General features: G+C 41.5%; 1 protein-coding gene across 1 annotated transcript in view; it reads right to left on the reverse strand.

The window, feature by feature from the left end:
• LOC127679230 (ankyrin repeat domain-containing protein 26-like) overlaps positions 1 to 17,816 on the reverse strand; it is a 75,045-nt gene that overhangs the window by 27,442 nt on the left and 29,787 nt on the right. Inside the window, exons 13-20 of the mRNA XM_052174925.1 lie at positions 17,362 to 17,434; positions 15,242 to 15,270; positions 15,074 to 15,146; positions 12,284 to 12,357; positions 9,677 to 9,837; positions 6,073 to 6,237; positions 5,787 to 5,820; positions 4,410 to 4,482 (exon numbers count right to left, since the gene is read on the reverse strand). Of these exons, the coding sequence (XP_052030885.1) occupies positions 4,410 to 4,482; positions 5,787 to 5,820; positions 6,073 to 6,237; positions 9,677 to 9,837; positions 12,284 to 12,357; positions 15,074 to 15,146; positions 15,242 to 15,270; positions 17,362 to 17,434 (682 nt within the window). The remainder of the gene's footprint in view (positions 1 to 4,409; positions 4,483 to 5,786; positions 5,821 to 6,072; positions 6,238 to 9,676; positions 9,838 to 12,283; positions 12,358 to 15,073; positions 15,147 to 15,241; positions 15,271 to 17,361; positions 17,435 to 17,816) is intronic.

A 17,816-nucleotide genomic window follows, 5' to 3' on the forward strand; every position in this document is an offset into this window, starting at 1 on the left:
CTAACATACTGCAGTTTCTGAAGAGAATTCTGTGTCAGTTTCTTTCCAATTGTCTGTTTCTGCTCTGCCTGTATGAATGAACTATATCCCAGAATTTCAAGTCCCTGTATCAGAGAGGAACCAATATATAAATAAAACCTGGGAGTGTTAGTCAAGTAATCATATTCACTCATTCCTACACTGAACAAATGCATACTGGATGCCTACAAAATGCAAAACAGGACACTAGGGTCTGCAGATAAAGTGAAGAAATCCTGTTGTTTAAATTAAAGTCTAGTGGAGAAGAAAAGATTAATAAATTAACTATTATAAATTCAGATAGATGCTGTAAGCAAATGCTTGCTATCACCTAAGAGAACTTGATCTGCAGTGGGCGCTGGAGTATTGTCCAGAGGGAGAGACAGCTACACTGAGGAATGCAGGAAGACAGTAACCAATTAAGCAGAAGTTGAAGAACATTGGGGCAGAACCACACACATCACCGAGACTCCACTGCAAGCTGCTTTGATCCACAGTTGGAGGGAAAGATGCAGATTTCATTTCTACCTGGAAGAGCCCCGAATACACACAGCACATGAGAGAGCAACTTTGAAGAGGATGATGTAGCTAGAAGCCCAGGAAACAAACGGAGGTAGTCTCTCTCCAGTGCTCTGCCTGCCATTCACGAGAGAGTTCTGGCTGTGACACAGACAGAGGGATCATGACAGAGGAGGGCCACCTGAGCTGGCGTGATAAGTGATAACAATGACCTTGCCAAGAGTAAGGTGGGAAGAGAGGAGACCACAGGACACTGGAGAGCCTCCAGGCTTCCTCGACTGTTAGCAGAAAACAGTAACCATGTGCCAGGAGACAGGGAGAATACCTTAAAAGAGCACACTGTCCGACATTCACGCGGAGTCAGGAAGGTAGTCTTTTCCTACCAGACAGGCTGAGTAAGCTCACAGCTCACCCAACAGTGGTCTTTTGAGCACTGTTCTGACACTCCTAATCAGCTATGAGAACAGCATGCACAAAACACACTATAAGCATTTTAACAGTGAAAATAAAATACAAAAACAGAAGTAGAGCTGTGAAAGGTGTGTGTGTGTGTGTGTGTGTTCACGTCTGGATGAGGTATATTTGCACATAAGTGTTCCTGAGTGCCCACATATACACATGGAAGCCAGTGGACAATGTTGAGTACTATCTTAGTCAATTTTCTTTATTGTGACCAAAAAAGAATATGACCAAGTAAACAGAGTTTGTTAGGGGCTTTCAGTTCCAGAGGATTAGAGTCCATGAGTATCATGGTGGAACATGGCAGCAGGCAGGCAGGCAGGCAGCAGGCAGGCAGCAGGCAGGCAGCAGGCAGGCAGCAGGCAGGCAGACAGCAGGCAAGGTCAGTAGCTGAGAGCTTCTATCCTGATCTACAAGCACCAGATAGAGAGAGAGAAAGAGCTAACTAAAAGTGTCATGGGCTTTTGAAACCTCAAAGCCTGCGTCCAATGACACACCTCTTTTAACAAGGCCACAATCTTTCTCAAACAATATTAGCTGGGGACACACTACTCAAATGTATAAGCTTCTGGGGGTGCATCTCATCCAAATCACCACAGCTGCCTTCCACTACATGTCCTGCCTTATTGAACCTGAAGTTTGCAGTCTCAGCTAGGCTGGCGTCTGGGAGCCCCTGGGACTCACCAATCTCTATCCTGCTAAGCTAGTCTAAAGGCATATGTAGCCATGCCTGGATTTTCATGTGGGTATTGGGGATTAAAATTTAGATTCTCATGCTTCCAGAAAATTTAACTGATAAAGAAATGGTATCCAGAATGTATTAACCTCACAAAGCTCAACAAATAACAAGCAACCTAACTTTTTAAAAAAAGACTTGAAATGAACATTCACTAGGAATATCTATGGATGAAACCCACTGTACATACATCTTGTGGTGTAGGGCCACCCCAGTGCTCTTGCTGTCTTTGTGTTTCTGAACCTCTTCCAGGGTGTAGTATGTCCAGCCCTGCCTGCCTTCCTGGACATCCCAGATCAGTGTGCTTCCTGGGCTCTGCAAATACATCCATGCCAGATGGTATGTAGGTCACCTATTTATGACTTATTTCTTTATGTGAGTTACCACATTAGGAGGCTTACAACTACATGTAGTTCTAGCTCCTAGCTCCTAGGGGTCTGATTCCATCTTCTGGATTCTGAGGGCACTGCATTATTGTACACACACACACACACACACACACACACACACACAGAGAGAGAGAGAGAGAGAGAGAGAGACAGACAGACAGACAGAGACAGACAGACATGAGATCTGCCTGCCTTTGCCTCCCAAGTACTGGGATTAAAGGCCTGTGCCACCATTGAGAAGCCTCAATGGAGACTCTAAAACCAGCTTCATATATATATATATATATAATGCACGTATGAAGGTGATCTAACTGAAATCCCCAGATAATAGGAGAGACAGAGGCAGATCTCCCAACTGGAGATCTCTTGTCACCAAACAAAGCTTTTAATACCAGGCTTGTGCTACATCTAATTGAGTTGTTGGTTAAAGGGATCCCATAAGCCAGGCGGTGGTGGCGCATGCCTGTAATCCCAGCACTCTGGGAGGCAGAGGCAGGCGGATTTCTGAGTTCGAGGCCAGCCTGGTCTACAGAGTGAGTTCCAGGACAGCCAGGACTATACAGAGAAACCCTGTCTCGGAAAAAAACAAATCCAAAAAACCAAAAAAAAAAAAAAAAAAAAAGGGATCCCATAAGAACCCCAAAACAACAAAGGCCAAAACTATAGGCTGCTCTTTGAAAACTGACAGAAAGGCCCTATTGTTGAAGGCAAAAATCTCCTCAACTCACTGAACATGGAGAAGTCGAGCTGTTGCTATATAAAGCCTTCACCCCTATGCTCTAGTGTCTTTGCTATAAGAAAGTACTCTGCAGGCTACCAAAGAAGAAATGTAAACACCAACCCAGCCATAGACTGATCTGCAATGGTGTGCTGCCTGCAAGATATACTAGTGCAATGGTGGGTCAAAGCTTGTGGGAGTAACCAACCAATATAGGATTTGACTTGAGGCCCACTCCATGAGATGGAACCTGTGTGGCAAGTGGACCGCGCCACCAGACAGAAGAACTGGTAAGGTTGAATCAAGTTCACAAGCCCCAGGAAATCTCATAAATTGAGAATGGTGGTGTGGAACCAGCTCCTGGACAGGCTCTACCTGTCCAGGAACACAGAACTATGACACCCCACTGAGAGAATCATGACAACTGGTCACACAGTATAACATCCTGGAGTTCTCCATGCTAATGATGTATCTAGATAGACCCCAAATGTTCAGCCACTGAGCTTCCCTTCCTGGGCAGTCCTTCCCGCAAGAGGTATTGAATCCCTGGTTCACTCCGAAAAAGATGTATGCATCCACAACTGCCATAAATAAATCAGTTTGGGCAAGCAAGGACCATCACCTTTATCAAGAATTGCCTGGGGAGGGGAACTTTATTGTAAAGAGCCACACCTAAATCTCCCAGAGAAGGTCTTCTCTCTTCCAGCCTCTCTGTGTACTCTTGGCTCTCACTCGGAACCAGACCAGATTCTACCCTTCACAGGCTCAGCCATCCCCTTCCTGCCTGGTGTGTAAGGGAAGCATGGACTTGTGGACCTATGTTCTCAACTCAAGGTCCCCAGCAGCATCTAGGCACACAGGAGATTGGCATCTGTTCCAGACCTCACTGTTTCTCATCAGAGGAAAGATGGGCTGGGACCCCTACCACCGGCTGTATTCTGCTTCCTCTGAGCTGAGGGGTGGTCTGACACCCTACCAGGGGGGTAGATACACAGCTCAACAGGAGCCCATGCTTGATATTGCTTGGACGAGCAAGAAGCTGAGACTAGATAGCCCAGGAACCTAGTGTAAAATCAAACACTGCTGTTCTAAAAACCAACCAACCAACCAACCAACCAACCAACCAACCAACCAACCAGCCATCCAACCAACCAGCCATCCAACCAACCAACCAACACTCAAAATGTGACGACAATAAAATGACTCCTACTGGCCTTCTGTTATACTCATAGGTCTATGCCAGGCTCAGCCATTATCAGAGAAGTTTCCCCCTACAGGAGATGGGAATAGAGACCTGCAGCTAGACAATGCACAGAGAGTGAGAGACGTTGGAACACATATTATATCTTATGATTATCCCTTAGAAGCCTGTTTGTTTTCTAATGAAAGATAGAAAAGAAGTGGATTCAGATAAGAAGAGAGGTGGGGAGGAACTAGGAGGAGTGGAAGGAGGAGAAACTGTCATCAGGATATATTATATGTGAGGAAAAATTCTATTTTCAATAAAAGGAAAAAGAAAGCTGTTTGTAAAGCGGTCCAGTATCCTGGCAATGAGGGTCAGGCAACTCACGGATTTCTGAGCATGACTCAGAGGGCTGAGTTTGGTCCTCAGCATCTTCCATAGCATTCATTTCTTCCCTGATCTGTAAAGTGAACAATACTAGGTCACAGTATTCTCAGATAGCGACACTGCATCTAGCAGGGGAGTTATACAGTTGAAAAGAATGCATCCAAGCAGAAATGTGGGCACTTCTGAAAGGGACTGATGTTTGCCGAAGGGTATCTTTATCAATGGCTTCTGGCTCTAATATCTCTTTCTAAGCAAATGTCTTCATATAACAGAAGATTCTATATGCCTTTCCCCCTTCCTTTTTATGTTATGTGTGTGAATGTCTTGCCTACATGTATGTCTACTCATACAGATAAAAAACCATGGGTGGCATAGATACTGCAGCGGCTCTAGCTACCAGATAAACAGAAAAGAGTAAATAAAGAACTAGCCGCTCAAGGTCTTCAGGTCTGGTCTTCTGTTCATTGGCTATGCTGGAATGTGACTCCCTTCTGCTGGATGGGTGACTAACCCCTGTACTAGCAGACACGGCCAAGCAACACCTGCTCAGCCCCACCTGTTTTGTCTGTTTCTCACCTTGTAGTCTGTGGACTTCTGGTACCTGAGTTTGTAATTGAAGTGACAGTGGGACCCACTCTGAGGAGTCATCTCCCCGAGTTCCCTCGTCCTCTCCCTAGGTTTCCTCTGTTGTCCTCAGTGAATGGAGACCCCTGTAGGAACATGGCTTCTCTCGTTCTGCACACCCTGGCTATTAACGCTGACAACGCTCACTGAGTACTGCATGTAGCGAAGCTAGAACCTTGTTGTTCAGCCTGGCTTTAGCCGTGCCCATTCTCTCCAGATCTCACCACTGGTGGACTTTGAAGGTGGAATGGAGACCTCCCCGCAGTGGTTGAGGTCTGTGGCATTCCTACTCCCATCAGTTGGCTCTCCATCTGAAACTGAAAGTTCACTGCCACCACACCTTTTTCTCTTACAGAGCAAAGCAACTTTCTGGGTTGATTCTTCCTAGAGGTCAAGATGCATCTCCCTCTGTGTCATTCCTCTTGGTGAAGCCATAGTTTTATCTAACACAAAGTATTCTGTTTCCTAAGTCTTCCCTGCTGTGACCTTCTTGTCTGTACAGCTGGATATAGGCTCTGTGAGGCCACCCAGGCTACCACTCCCTGCAGAACGGAACCAGATTTGGGGTGGTCAGTGTTGAGGGTGGGCAGTGGGTGGTTGCCAGGTTACAGGGATGCTGATGGGTAGCTAGAGGCTGTGGCTCCTCTCAGGGAGTGATGAGCCCTAGGCTGCTACCCATTGAGGGGGATGGCCAGGGCTCTGTGGGATGTGCTGTGTTCCTGCTACCAAATCTGGTTTTGATTTTTACAATACCTTGTGCTTTTCCTTTGATTTTTTCTTTGTAGGCCTGAAAAAGAAGAACGTAGAAGAATTCTTTCAGACAAAAAGGAATAAACAAACAACAACAACAAAAACCAAATATTTTCTTTTTGTATAAGGTCTCTTCAGTTGCCATTAATTCCTCCTGGTCATGAAGCTTACAGGAAGTTTACAGTCATTTTCCATTAGGCATTTGAGCGTAAACGGAAAGTAAACTTGGTTTATTTCCAGGAAAGCTAACCACTCTACCCACTTACAGTGGGGGATTTATAGTTTTTACCTTCCCTTATTCAGATATGCATCATTTAAACTCCAAGAATCCTTCACTGGCAGGAAATCACCAGCCAATGACTCAGACTCCTCAGAGGTCAGGTCATTTACAAAGTCTCCAGACCATTCTTCATGTCCTCTTTTCTTTTCTTCTTTTATATTCAAGCCAGAACCACTAATTAAAAAAAACACAGAAAACAATACATTATAATAATTCTATGGATTAAGGTTATAAAATCAACATTATAAAACCCCATGTCTTCTCCATCTTACTTCACTCATTAATATAAAGAAAGTTGTAAAGTAGCAGCTAAAAGGAGGATGTGGCTATTCCCTGTTTAAAACCAGACACCACACAAGCCTGATGCCGTGCTGTATGCAAAAGCTGGCGTAGGAAAACCCTGGTCTGAGTGCAAGGAAGGGTTTCCAGAGGACTCAACTACAGAAGATGAGCTCCGCAGGAAACACTGGAAAATGTTCAGCATCTTAGCCTTCAGGAAAATGCAAATCAAGCTACTTTAAGATTTCATCTTACCCAAGTCAGAATGACTAAAATCAAGAAAATGAATGACAGCTGATGTTAGTAGCGATGTGGAGAAAGGGGACCATTCACCTATTGCTGGTCAGAGTGCCAACTTGTACAGTGACTGGAGATCAGTGCAGTAGGTCCACAAAAAGCTGAAAACTCAATCTACCTCAGGATCCAGCCATACCATTCTCGGGCACATACCCAAAGAACGCAGTATCCTACCATAGAGACACTTGCTCAACCATGCTCATTGCTGCTCTATTTATAATTGTCAGAAATTGGAAACAGCTTAAATGTTTGATGAATGGATAGCAAAAATGTGCTACATTTACACGGGGTAATATTATCCAACTGTTAAAAAAACTATGAAAATTTCAGGTAAATGGATGGAATTAGAAACAATCCTGAGTGAGGTCACTCAGGACCAGTCACTCTTATATGTGGATATTACCTTTTAAACATTAGATATGAGTATTTCATTTAGAGTAACCACAAAGGTCAGTTAACTTGTAAGGGAGCACGAGGGATGGGAGACTCATTCAAGGAAGGGGTAGTAAAAGATAGCACTGTAAAAGGATAAAGGGGAAACTGGAATAGGAGGGTTAAGTGGGATGGGAGGACAGGGTAAGGAGAGACTGTGGGAGGGACAACTAACAGGACATTTTGAAAAGTCATAGGGAAACATACTATTGTAGAAGATCATATATATATGTGTGTATATGATACCTTATAATATAATATAAATATATAATAAGTATAATATGCAACATAATATTTAATTACTATAATAATATGTGGAAGGAATTTAAATGGAGCTATCATAAAATGGGGAGATAATGTCTCAACTAGACATTAATGTTACCAAATAAGACCCCCAATACCTCCAAGCATCACAGCCTGTTGGTAATGTTACTGGTTACCCTCCACATCCTGATAGTAAAACCTTTGTGCTGATGTCACATACTTATGCCATTGAACATGGAGCGGTTAAGCGGGTGCTCAAGTAACAGCTTCACCCTTCCTGACGCAGTCATGGAACTGGAAGGTTCTGTGAGGCTACCAAGGACAAGAATAATCATCGGCCTCACTCAGCTACAAACTCTGCAAGTTACAATAGCAACCTGCCCGTACCACATTCCCACTGGTACTATAGTGGTCCACACGTTACAGGGATAACCACTTTAAAACATACACAACTCAAAATAAGCATATGATGATTTTCTGAAACTAAAACAATTTGATCAATTTTATGTATTTTTTAGCTTAGTATTTAAACCTATTATAAAGTACTGGATGTATCATCATCCTATTGCATTCCTTTATTGTATTTATTTTATGTGTATGAATATTTTGTCTGCCTAACTGTGTTAGCAAATCAAGTAGCTTTCTTCCATAGTTCAGGCGTTCCAAGTATCTGAACAAAATTGTCTTAAGATAGACTGTTAAATAAATGTTTTAGATATGCTTTAATTGTGAAGTAATGCTAAACTACTTTTGCATGCACACCCATTCACATACATGTGTATGTCTGTATGTTGTGTCTGTTGTCACTGTAGCCAGGCTGTCCTCAAACCCATGGCCTCTGGGCTCAGTTGAATGTTAAGGTTATAGGTATAAACTGTTACATCCAGATAATCTCATTTTAAAAAATGCCTTCATACTATAACATTTTGTGGCTATGATAATTTCCTTCATTAATGAGTATTTATATTACCTATAACTTTATATGATAATTATATAAAATATTATCCACCTACTTATGTATATACATATAAATCATTTAGATGAATATCCTCAATATATTATATATTCCTCATATATTCATTATATTATATTAAATATATTTACTAGTTTTTGTTATATGTAGTAATATAACAAATATCCTTAACACATTCAACGGTTTTTTTGTTTTTACATTTATTTTGTGTGCACGTGTGTGCGCGCGCGCGCGCGCGCGCGCGCGCGCGTGTGTGTGTGTGTGTGTGTGTGCACACGTGCGTGTGGTGCACCACAGTGGGTGTCTTTTCACCACTCAGGGCCCAGAAATTGAAAGTCACCATGCTTGGTTGCAAGCATCTCTGCCCTTTTGCAGGCCTCTTTTTTTTTTTTTTAAATATTGAATATAATCTTCATTTACATTTCAAATGGTAAAACCTTTCCCGGTTGCTCCCTCCCCGAAAACCCCCATTCTCTCCTCCCACCCCCTGCCTCCAAGTATATGCCCCTCTACCTGACTCACTCCCACTTCCCCCCACCTCGATTTCCCTTTGTTGGGGCATCTATTGAGCCTTCACCTGACCAAGGACCACTCCTCCCACTGATGCCCGACAAGGCCTTCCTCTGCCACATTTTTGGCTGGAACCATGTGTACCCCTTGGTTTCGTCCTTGGGAGTCCTGGGGCGTCTGGGTGGCCGACATTGTTGTTCTTCCCATGGGTCTGTAAACCCCTTCAGCTCCTCCGGACCACCCTCCAAGTCCTCCATTGGGGATCCCACGTCTAGTCCAATGGTTGGCTGCTAGCATCTGCCTCTGTATGTGCAAGGCTCTGGCAGGGCCCCTCTGGAGATAACCACGGCATGCTCCTTTTGGTATTTTGCAGGCCTCTTAAGGCAAGATTGAGTGTGCTTTATCAGTCATATTTTCCTGTCCCAGAAAGATGACCCCTTTCTAGGAAAAGTTATGTTGTTAATCTGAGTGTGGTAGATCACACCTGTAATCACAGCACTTTGGAGGCTGATGTAGAAGAATTTGGGCTACAGATAATGTGGACCCTGCCTCAGTTTTAAAATAAAGTGGAGTTTTAAAGTGGAGGTTAAAAGCATGATATATAGGAAAATTTAAATAAATATTACATTCAAAATTATCCCCCATTTCATTTTAACAGAGATACTTTCTTTTTTATATATCTTCAAATCATAATTATTATTTTTAGACAAAATACCAAAGTAATTAGAAAAATTATATATTATTAATGTTTTAAACTCATGCATTGCCTAGATATCTCAAGAAGTAAAGTTTGTTAATCACAAATATTAACCTAAATTAGAATTTTATAGAAGAAAAATAATATCACTACATTCTGACCCATCCTGCTTTTTGCTGTCCACACCAGGAGACTGCTGGGCCCTGGGCTTCTGGTTCCTCCTTGTCAGAGGTGACCCGCGATCACCATGGTCAAGAGCAGCTGTACGCAGGTTCTCCGGAACGACCCCTTCTCTCCAATCCCGCTTCCTTCCTTCTTCAACCTTTAATGAAAGGTTGAGACAAAGGATAACTGCTAACTTTTCAACGATTAACATTAGTTTTCTTTGGTTTTATCATCCGACTCTTAGTTTTAAGTAGTGGAATAGAGTGCTGAGTGGATAGTATGGGATTCTGGAAGACAAGCGCCTCTTAGGCAACAGGAGCGACAAACCATATAAATCCATCGATCGATCGATTACATCAGTCTTTCTGCCTTCTCCGAGTCAGAGGACCACCAAAAGACTTCAAAGAGATTCACTCAATAGTCTTAAGGGCACGGCCTGTTTTGTGTATAAGCGCCTTTTTATTTTAATGAATTAATTTATTTTTAGATTAAGCTTTTGGTTTTATTTCCCTTTCCAATTCTTAACGATCAACTTTCCAAGGGCTAACCACACACACACACACACACACACACACACACACACACGCCCACCCCGCCCCCGCCCCCACCCCCAGTCAGTTATCCATCAGATGACCCTTTCAGATTTCTCCACAATCCCATCTTCAAAAAAGATTTTTCTTGTACTTTATTCATTTAACAATTGCCAATATGTTTCCTCTCAGCAAAGTGTAGGTTCCACACGTGGCTGTCTTCTCTTGCTTACTGCTTCCGCAGCATGTGGCATAACTGAGTACTTTGTAATTATTTGACTAATTGGTATGTCCCTGTAAGCCAGTTCATGCAGGTTAAGATTTAGAGGGGCTATGAGGGGGCAGTGATAAGCCTTTCTGGAAGGGGAGCGGTTCAAAGACACCACCTAGGCAAATGCCAATGCTTTTAAGAATAAAATATGGAAGAGCCAGAAACAAGTGGGTTTATGAGCATCAGAATCAAAGGTTTGTTTCATTCTGCATGCGGAACATCTAAACAGAGGGGCTGGAGACGTGGCTCAGTGGCTAAGAGCGCTTGCGGAGAGGAGCGTGTTTGGTTCTTCGCATTCACAACTGGGAGCTTATAGTCACTTGCAGGGGATCTAATGCCCCCTGCTGGCCTCTGTAGGCACTTAATCTAATGGTTTATCTTCCTAAACTGTCAAGTCTAGCATTGGGGTTTCACTTCTAATGAAACAATAGTTTTAAATCCCTTTCCACCATTTTTTTTTTTTTTTGCACTTCAGCAAAGAGATTCTTTGATCCTGTATTTAGTCAGGCCCTATTAAAATAACAGGACTGGGAAAAACTTGTCTAGATTCCCTTTCTGCCCTTATGTGGTGCATATTTTCTGCAGACTTTGTTTTTACTGCTGGGTAGGTCCTAAATATAGACTTAATGATATCAGAAGTTAAATTATATCTCAATCATTACAGTCATCTATTTGGGGCCAGGCATCAGCCAGAAATGGCGAGAAGTGTCAACATCCTGCTTATGATTGGCTGTAGAACTATCTTTTGCACTCGTATCGAAACAGTTGGCCCAGAATTCCTCAGCACTGATCACCTGACTCACAACAAGGTCTTCATGGAGCTGGGATAAAAGAGCATCTCCCAGGAGTATGTGTCTCTTCCAGTTCTTTGCTTGCATTCCTCTTGGCTCTGCACCCACCCTTTCACTGCTGTGCCTTTGCTGGAGAGATGGAGGTCAGTCGTGTCCCCTGCCTGTGGGATCAGCTGAAGTGGAATTTCAGCTTTTCCCTGGACTGCCTCTCTGGTATTTAATGTCTGCATTCATATGGCTGATTATGAATCTATCTTTACCTTCAGGTGCCCAAGTAATTCTTTCTGCCACGAGGCACAGAGCTCTACCCTGTCAAACCTTCTGACAAACCTTCACAATCGACAGTACTTCTTCAGGTGGATGCTGAAGTATATTTTATTACTTAATGTTAAAAAGATTAATTCTTTATTATTTTAAACTTTCATATAGACATGTATGTCTCTGTGTAGATGTGTTATGTGCACGTGAGTGTAGATGCTTCAGAGTTCAAGGAAGGACATCAGATGCCAGGAGCTAGAGTCATAGGTAGCTTTGAGCTGCCTGATGCTGGATGCTGGGAACTAAACTGAAGAGGGTTTTCTGGAAGAGCAGTATGTGTCCTTCAGCACCAAGCCAGCTCTCCATGCCCAGCCAAACCTTTTTGATACCAAAATGTATAATACACTTCAACAAGTTTGGGTCAGATAAATTACCTGATATTGTTATTGGATTAATCAGAGAGACAAACATAGAAAGTATGACTTTTACAAAGTTATTTGATGCCTCTTTGGGTGAGAAGAAGCATAAGCTACCACTACTTTTGAACACATCTCTTGATTTGAATTGATCTCTATAGACCAATGTACTCCAGAACTCCAGCTTTCTCCTTTGGAATCAGTTGCCAAGGGTTTGGCTGGGGAGCACTGGAGCTATGTGAAAGCTGGCATTCTAAGAGTCTCCAAACTTTGTCAAACATCGCCAAATCAGAGGAGACAGTGTTAGTCATCAACTCAAGCATGAGTCGTTACACACCTGATGCTGGCTGTCTTCATTTCTGGAGAGCTCTTTGTGTTTTTCCTCTGAAGTCAATTCTAAACCTGGTTCTGCTGAGAAACATGTATGGATAATTAAAATTAACTACTTAAAACAGTTAAGGCAATAGGTATTATAAAAATTGATAGAAAATAATTACTGACAAACTGTTTTTTTTTCTCATTTTCCAAATTAAGGATATTTAAATGAATGTTGCTTCTGTAGGCAATGCTCCTTATCATCTAAAAATTTGGGAAATGATTCTAATTATCCACAATTTTAACAGTTTTGGAGAGACACCAGATTCCACAAGCTCTCTACATGAAGAAATTTAATCTCAAAAAGTTAAAATATGATAAAAAATACAAGCTCACATTAAACCTTATTCTTTGCTGTGACAATAGCTTATAACTAGCTAAAGCAAAATGCTCACAAGTGATTTCCACACTTTGGTTCCTTTCACACAGTCACTAGTGAACAGACACCCTGTTCTTATATCTGACATGCTTGGTCTAGTATTTAAAAACTCTTATTCTTCTATATTTGGCATAGAATAGAAAGGGAAGCTGACTATGGCTTTTTCCTTGGTGGCCCATTAGGTTTATATTGCTGTGAGAAATACCCAAAGCACCTTGGGGAATAAAGGGTTTATTTTGTCTCAAAGTTTACAGTCCATTACTGGGGAAGTCCAGATAGACACTCCAGGCAAGGATCCTGCAGGCGGGAGCTGACCCAGAAGCCATGGAGGACGAGGCTTACTGGCTTCCTCAGCCTGCTTTCTTGTTGAACCCAAGACTACTTGCCCAGGGATGGTGCCACCCACAATGGGCTGGGCTCTCCCATGTCAATCATTAATCAAGAAAATGACCTATAGACTTGTCTATAGACCAGTCTGGTGGAGGCATTCTCAATTGAGGGTCCCTCTTCCTAGATGGCTCTGTGCTGAGTTGACAAAAACTAATGAGCACATCTAGTTAAAGAATTACTTCTTTTTTTTTGCACCTGTCTCCTTATCAATTCTTTATGGCATCTTCACCATTTGAAGTGAATTGAAGGAAACAGTAGGTCATCTTTGTATAAGATTATTTTACTCACAAATTATTGATTTCCTGTGAGCTGCTATGTATGGCAATTTAAAGATATTTAAATTCAAACTGAAGGGCAGCTTTCCTAGTCAGACCTGAGCTGAGGGTGGTAGAGTGGGTGAGTCAGAGGGAAGGCAGGTGAGGGTAGAAGGTAGGGGTCTGGGAGACAGCGGCAAAAGAACTACTCCACAGTCTGTCTAAAGAAGAGAGTGTCACCAGCAGAGTAGTACTGCAGGTGCCAGACAAATGGGCCAAGACCAGATATGAAACATTAAGGGGAGACAGTTAAGGGAGAATGCTCGTGGTAACTATCAGCTCTTGGACATTATAGTGTTTTAAAGAATGGCTTGTGATAATGTTGGAGTTAGAGACAGATCACCCCAATGCCCTCAAACAAGGAGATGGTGGGGCACGAGTCAGTGAGGATGAGAAAGGGAGCGGTGGAAACTCAGGTGGCGCAGACAGGGAGCGAGGGTAGTTTCCCAGAGGCATTTAGCACAGAGCATTAGCATGCCCAACAGGGAATGCATTTTTATCCGACGACGGATCATGAGGAGTCTGGAGCTCTGGAGCGTAAGTACTGTGAGTTGCTTTAGGCAGAGGCCAGGTGAAGTTCACTAAGCTGGAGGCAGCTGGGGGTACTTCTTTTCCTTTTCACATGTTCACAACTGAAGGAATTTAGGGTAGTGTTTTGATAAAACATGTTCTAAGATCTACTGAGATCATATGTGTAGACACGTGTGGCTGGGGATGTGGTCCAGAGGTACAACATACACTCAGCATTTGTCAGGCTCCATGTTTATGTCCAAGCATTTTATTTTATTTTATTAGATATTTTATTTACATAAGTCACTTTTATATACAAGTAACTTTAGGTTTATTTCTTCTATTGATTTCTCTAAAATGTAAACTTGTCTAAACTATTACATGTATAGGGAAAATGTTATATTTTATTATATGGAAAATTTATTGTATACAACTGTGACTGGTTGTTTAAGAGCCCCCAATTAATGTATGCATGAAGTAAAATACCGTAGTGCAATACATCAGTGGAGTGAATATCCTGTAGATTGGCAACTCATTTTTGTGTTCATGTGTGCATGCACATGTCCTTGTGTATGTGTGCGTATGTATATGGTGTGTATATGCATATGTATGTGTGGTATATGTGTGTGGTATATGTGTGTGGTATGTGGTCTGTGTATGTGTATATATATATATATGTGTGTGTGTGTGTGTGCGTGTGCGTGTGCGTGTGCGTGTGCGTGTGTGTGTGTGTGTGTGTGTGTGTGTGTAGATAATTTCTGTTGTTTCCATGTCTAGACTCCAAATATTGGGATCTAGTGAACAACTTGCCTCAGCCTACCAGCTGGAAGAATGGGAGTGTATAATTTCCCCTGGTTCTCCAGGGAGCATTTTGATATTTTGGAGAAATTGAGTTTCATAACAACTCTTTCAGACTCCCTAACAATGCAAGAATTCGAAATTGAAAACATTAAGAAACTAGAATATGTAAGTTGAAACAGATGAGTTAAAAGTTACATTGCAAAACATTTTTTCTTGTGCTTGTAAATGCCTCTTTCAAGCTCAGACTTAAAAAAGGACATTTGAAACATTTATATCAAATTCTACTAAATTTGTGAGAAAAAGATTAGAAACAAGAAGGAGTTTAATAAATTTCTCTGAAAACTAATTTTTATTTTACCTGGTGCGAATGCCTGAGAATCCCTGACTCCTTTTGTTTGATTAGGGGCAGATTCTTCCCTTTTTCTGTTAGGCTGGATGAGATTTGAAACAAGATGGTCAATACATATTGCATATCTAATGTGATTCACATACGTGGTAATTTAAGATAAAAGGTAAGTGCTATTACCAGCCAATGAAGATATTTCTCTGGGTTTTCTAAAATGCAAAGGGAGACATGCAACCAATTACACTTAAATACAACAATACCAGACATACATCTGTGCATTCTTATGACAAAATTAGATCTGAATGCATACCTTTGGGAAGAACTATTTTGACTTTTAATCTTTATTAAATTTGCAGAAAATGATATACATTACATTTTCTTTTACATACACACATATATGTGAAAAAGAAAAAGGAACATAGGTTCAACAAAATGTGCAGATGCCCTTTCTCAAGTAATTTTATGTTTTCAATAGCCACAGCCAAGAGGAAGGGGTATGTACACCAGTGTATCTGTGGTGACCGGTACAGAGTAGTGAACTCTAATCAGAACAAATCAAGACCCTCAGTCAAGAAATGCCTGAGGTGAGTGTGGAATATTATAGCAATATCTGTAATGTATCACATATGGTTCATGTATTTGCATATACCATGTATCATATTCTATTTTTCCTGTAATTTAGAGGGCAAGAGGCTTTATGTTAATTCAGGGTAAGATAGAATTCATTTCAGATGAAAGAAGGGCTTCTGAGTTGGTTCCTTTCTTCAGGTCTGTATTCACCACTGAGCCTGCAGAAAGTTCCTTGATTCACTCCATGCAAGATGGTGTTTAAACCACAAGTAAGAAACAACACGTGATGTTTTCAACACTGAAATAAACTTCTTGAATGGAAAAATACATCAATTTCCCCAAAGTAAATATTAATAACCTTTTATATTTTGAAATCATTGCAATATTTAATAAAAGTAACCAGCATAATGTGAACAACTCCATACTGTCTTTTGCATACAAAATTACTATGGTTTAACATGCCATAAAACTCCTTAAGGGATTTTTTTTTAATAATCAAATTTGTTCTTTGGTGACTTCGTACATGTCCAGAATTCATTCTGACTACATGCATCCTATCTCCTCTCATCCCAGAGGACAACCCATATAGCTGGAAAACGCTGCTTATAAAGGATTTTTATGAGACAAATATCTTGTTTGTTTGTTTGTTTTTTTGTTTTCGAGACAGGGTTTCTCTGTGTAGCCCTGGCTGTCCTGGAACTTGCTCTGCAGACCAGGCTGGCCTCGAACTCGAACTCAGAAATCCTCCTGCCTCTGCCTCCCAAGTGCTGGGATTAAAGGCATGCACCACCACCGCCCGAGACAAATATCTTAATGAAAATAAGTTGTCTTTTAGAAGACCAGTTAATGCTTGAGCGTTCAGAATAAACTTTATAAATAATTAATGGAGCAAATCTCCAGCTTTGAAGACTGTTATCTGAGATAAGAAGACTGAGTGACTGAGACAGACCCCAGTAAGCAGCATCCTGCCTGGTCCAGCACTCTCTGGAGCTGCTACCCTACTGAGCCATCTTAGTCATCTCAGCCTCCTCACCGTCCCTTCCACAGCACCCAGACAACAGGGCTCCACAGCACCCAGACAACAGGGCTCCACAGCACCCAGACAACAGGGCTCCACAGCACCCAGACAACATGGCTCCTTTGCACCTCGTTCCCCTGAAAACTACTTCTCCATGTCAAAACAGGTCTCTACATCTGGGGTTTGCTTGTCTCCTAAAACATTTTAGAGGCATTATTATGACCACTTACTATCTGCTGAGTAGTAGATTTTAGAATTATATTGATCTGCTACCTTATGAAGAATACACACACACACACACACATAGATATACACAGACACATACACACACACACACACACAGACACACAGACACACACACATAGACACATAGACACACACACACAGATACACACACATCCACACACACAGACACACATACACAGACACACACACACAGACACACACACAGACACACACATACATAGACACACAGACACACAGACATAACACACAGACACACACACAGACACAACACAGACACACATACAGACATAACACAGACACACATACAGACATAACACAGACACACACGACTCATTATCATCTCAGTTCTCTATGTACTCTCTATCCACTCAACAGGAAGCAGCCCTTGGTTATTAGTGTATACTTGTGGTCATTTTTAAGAAAACACTGTCAGATTAAATGACATTTTTAATGACACTGTTCTTACCTACTGCTTGCCCATTTACTTGTAATAGTCCATCAACACCAATGCGAATAAGTGGAAGATTCTCAGAGACACTCTATAAAAATTAACAGTAAGAATGAGTTGATAGGGCCCTTTCTGAACAGAAAATGCTGTTTCAAAAAGTATTTGACATAAAAACAAGACACTAATATTGAAAAACAAAGTGTTTTTTATAGACAATATTAATGCTCTACAGACCAGGTGGTCTTTTATCTTCAGTGGCTCCTGACTGTCATAACACTGTTCCATATGAAATACTAATGGATGTGCAGGCTGCCACAGGGGTGACCTCAGTGACTCAACTCTACCTCCATTCCTCACCTCAAACCAGAGGATACATATATGTATTTTAATGTATTAGATAGTCTTACATATTTTATATATCACAAATATATTTATATAAATATTTCTATTTATTTTACATAAATACAAATTTA

This window comes from Apodemus sylvaticus, chromosome 1 (assembly GCF_947179515.1).
Source record: "Apodemus sylvaticus chromosome 1, mApoSyl1.1, whole genome shotgun sequence".
In the NCBI taxonomy this organism is placed as follows: Eukaryota; Metazoa; Chordata; class Mammalia; order Rodentia; family Muridae; genus Apodemus; species Apodemus sylvaticus.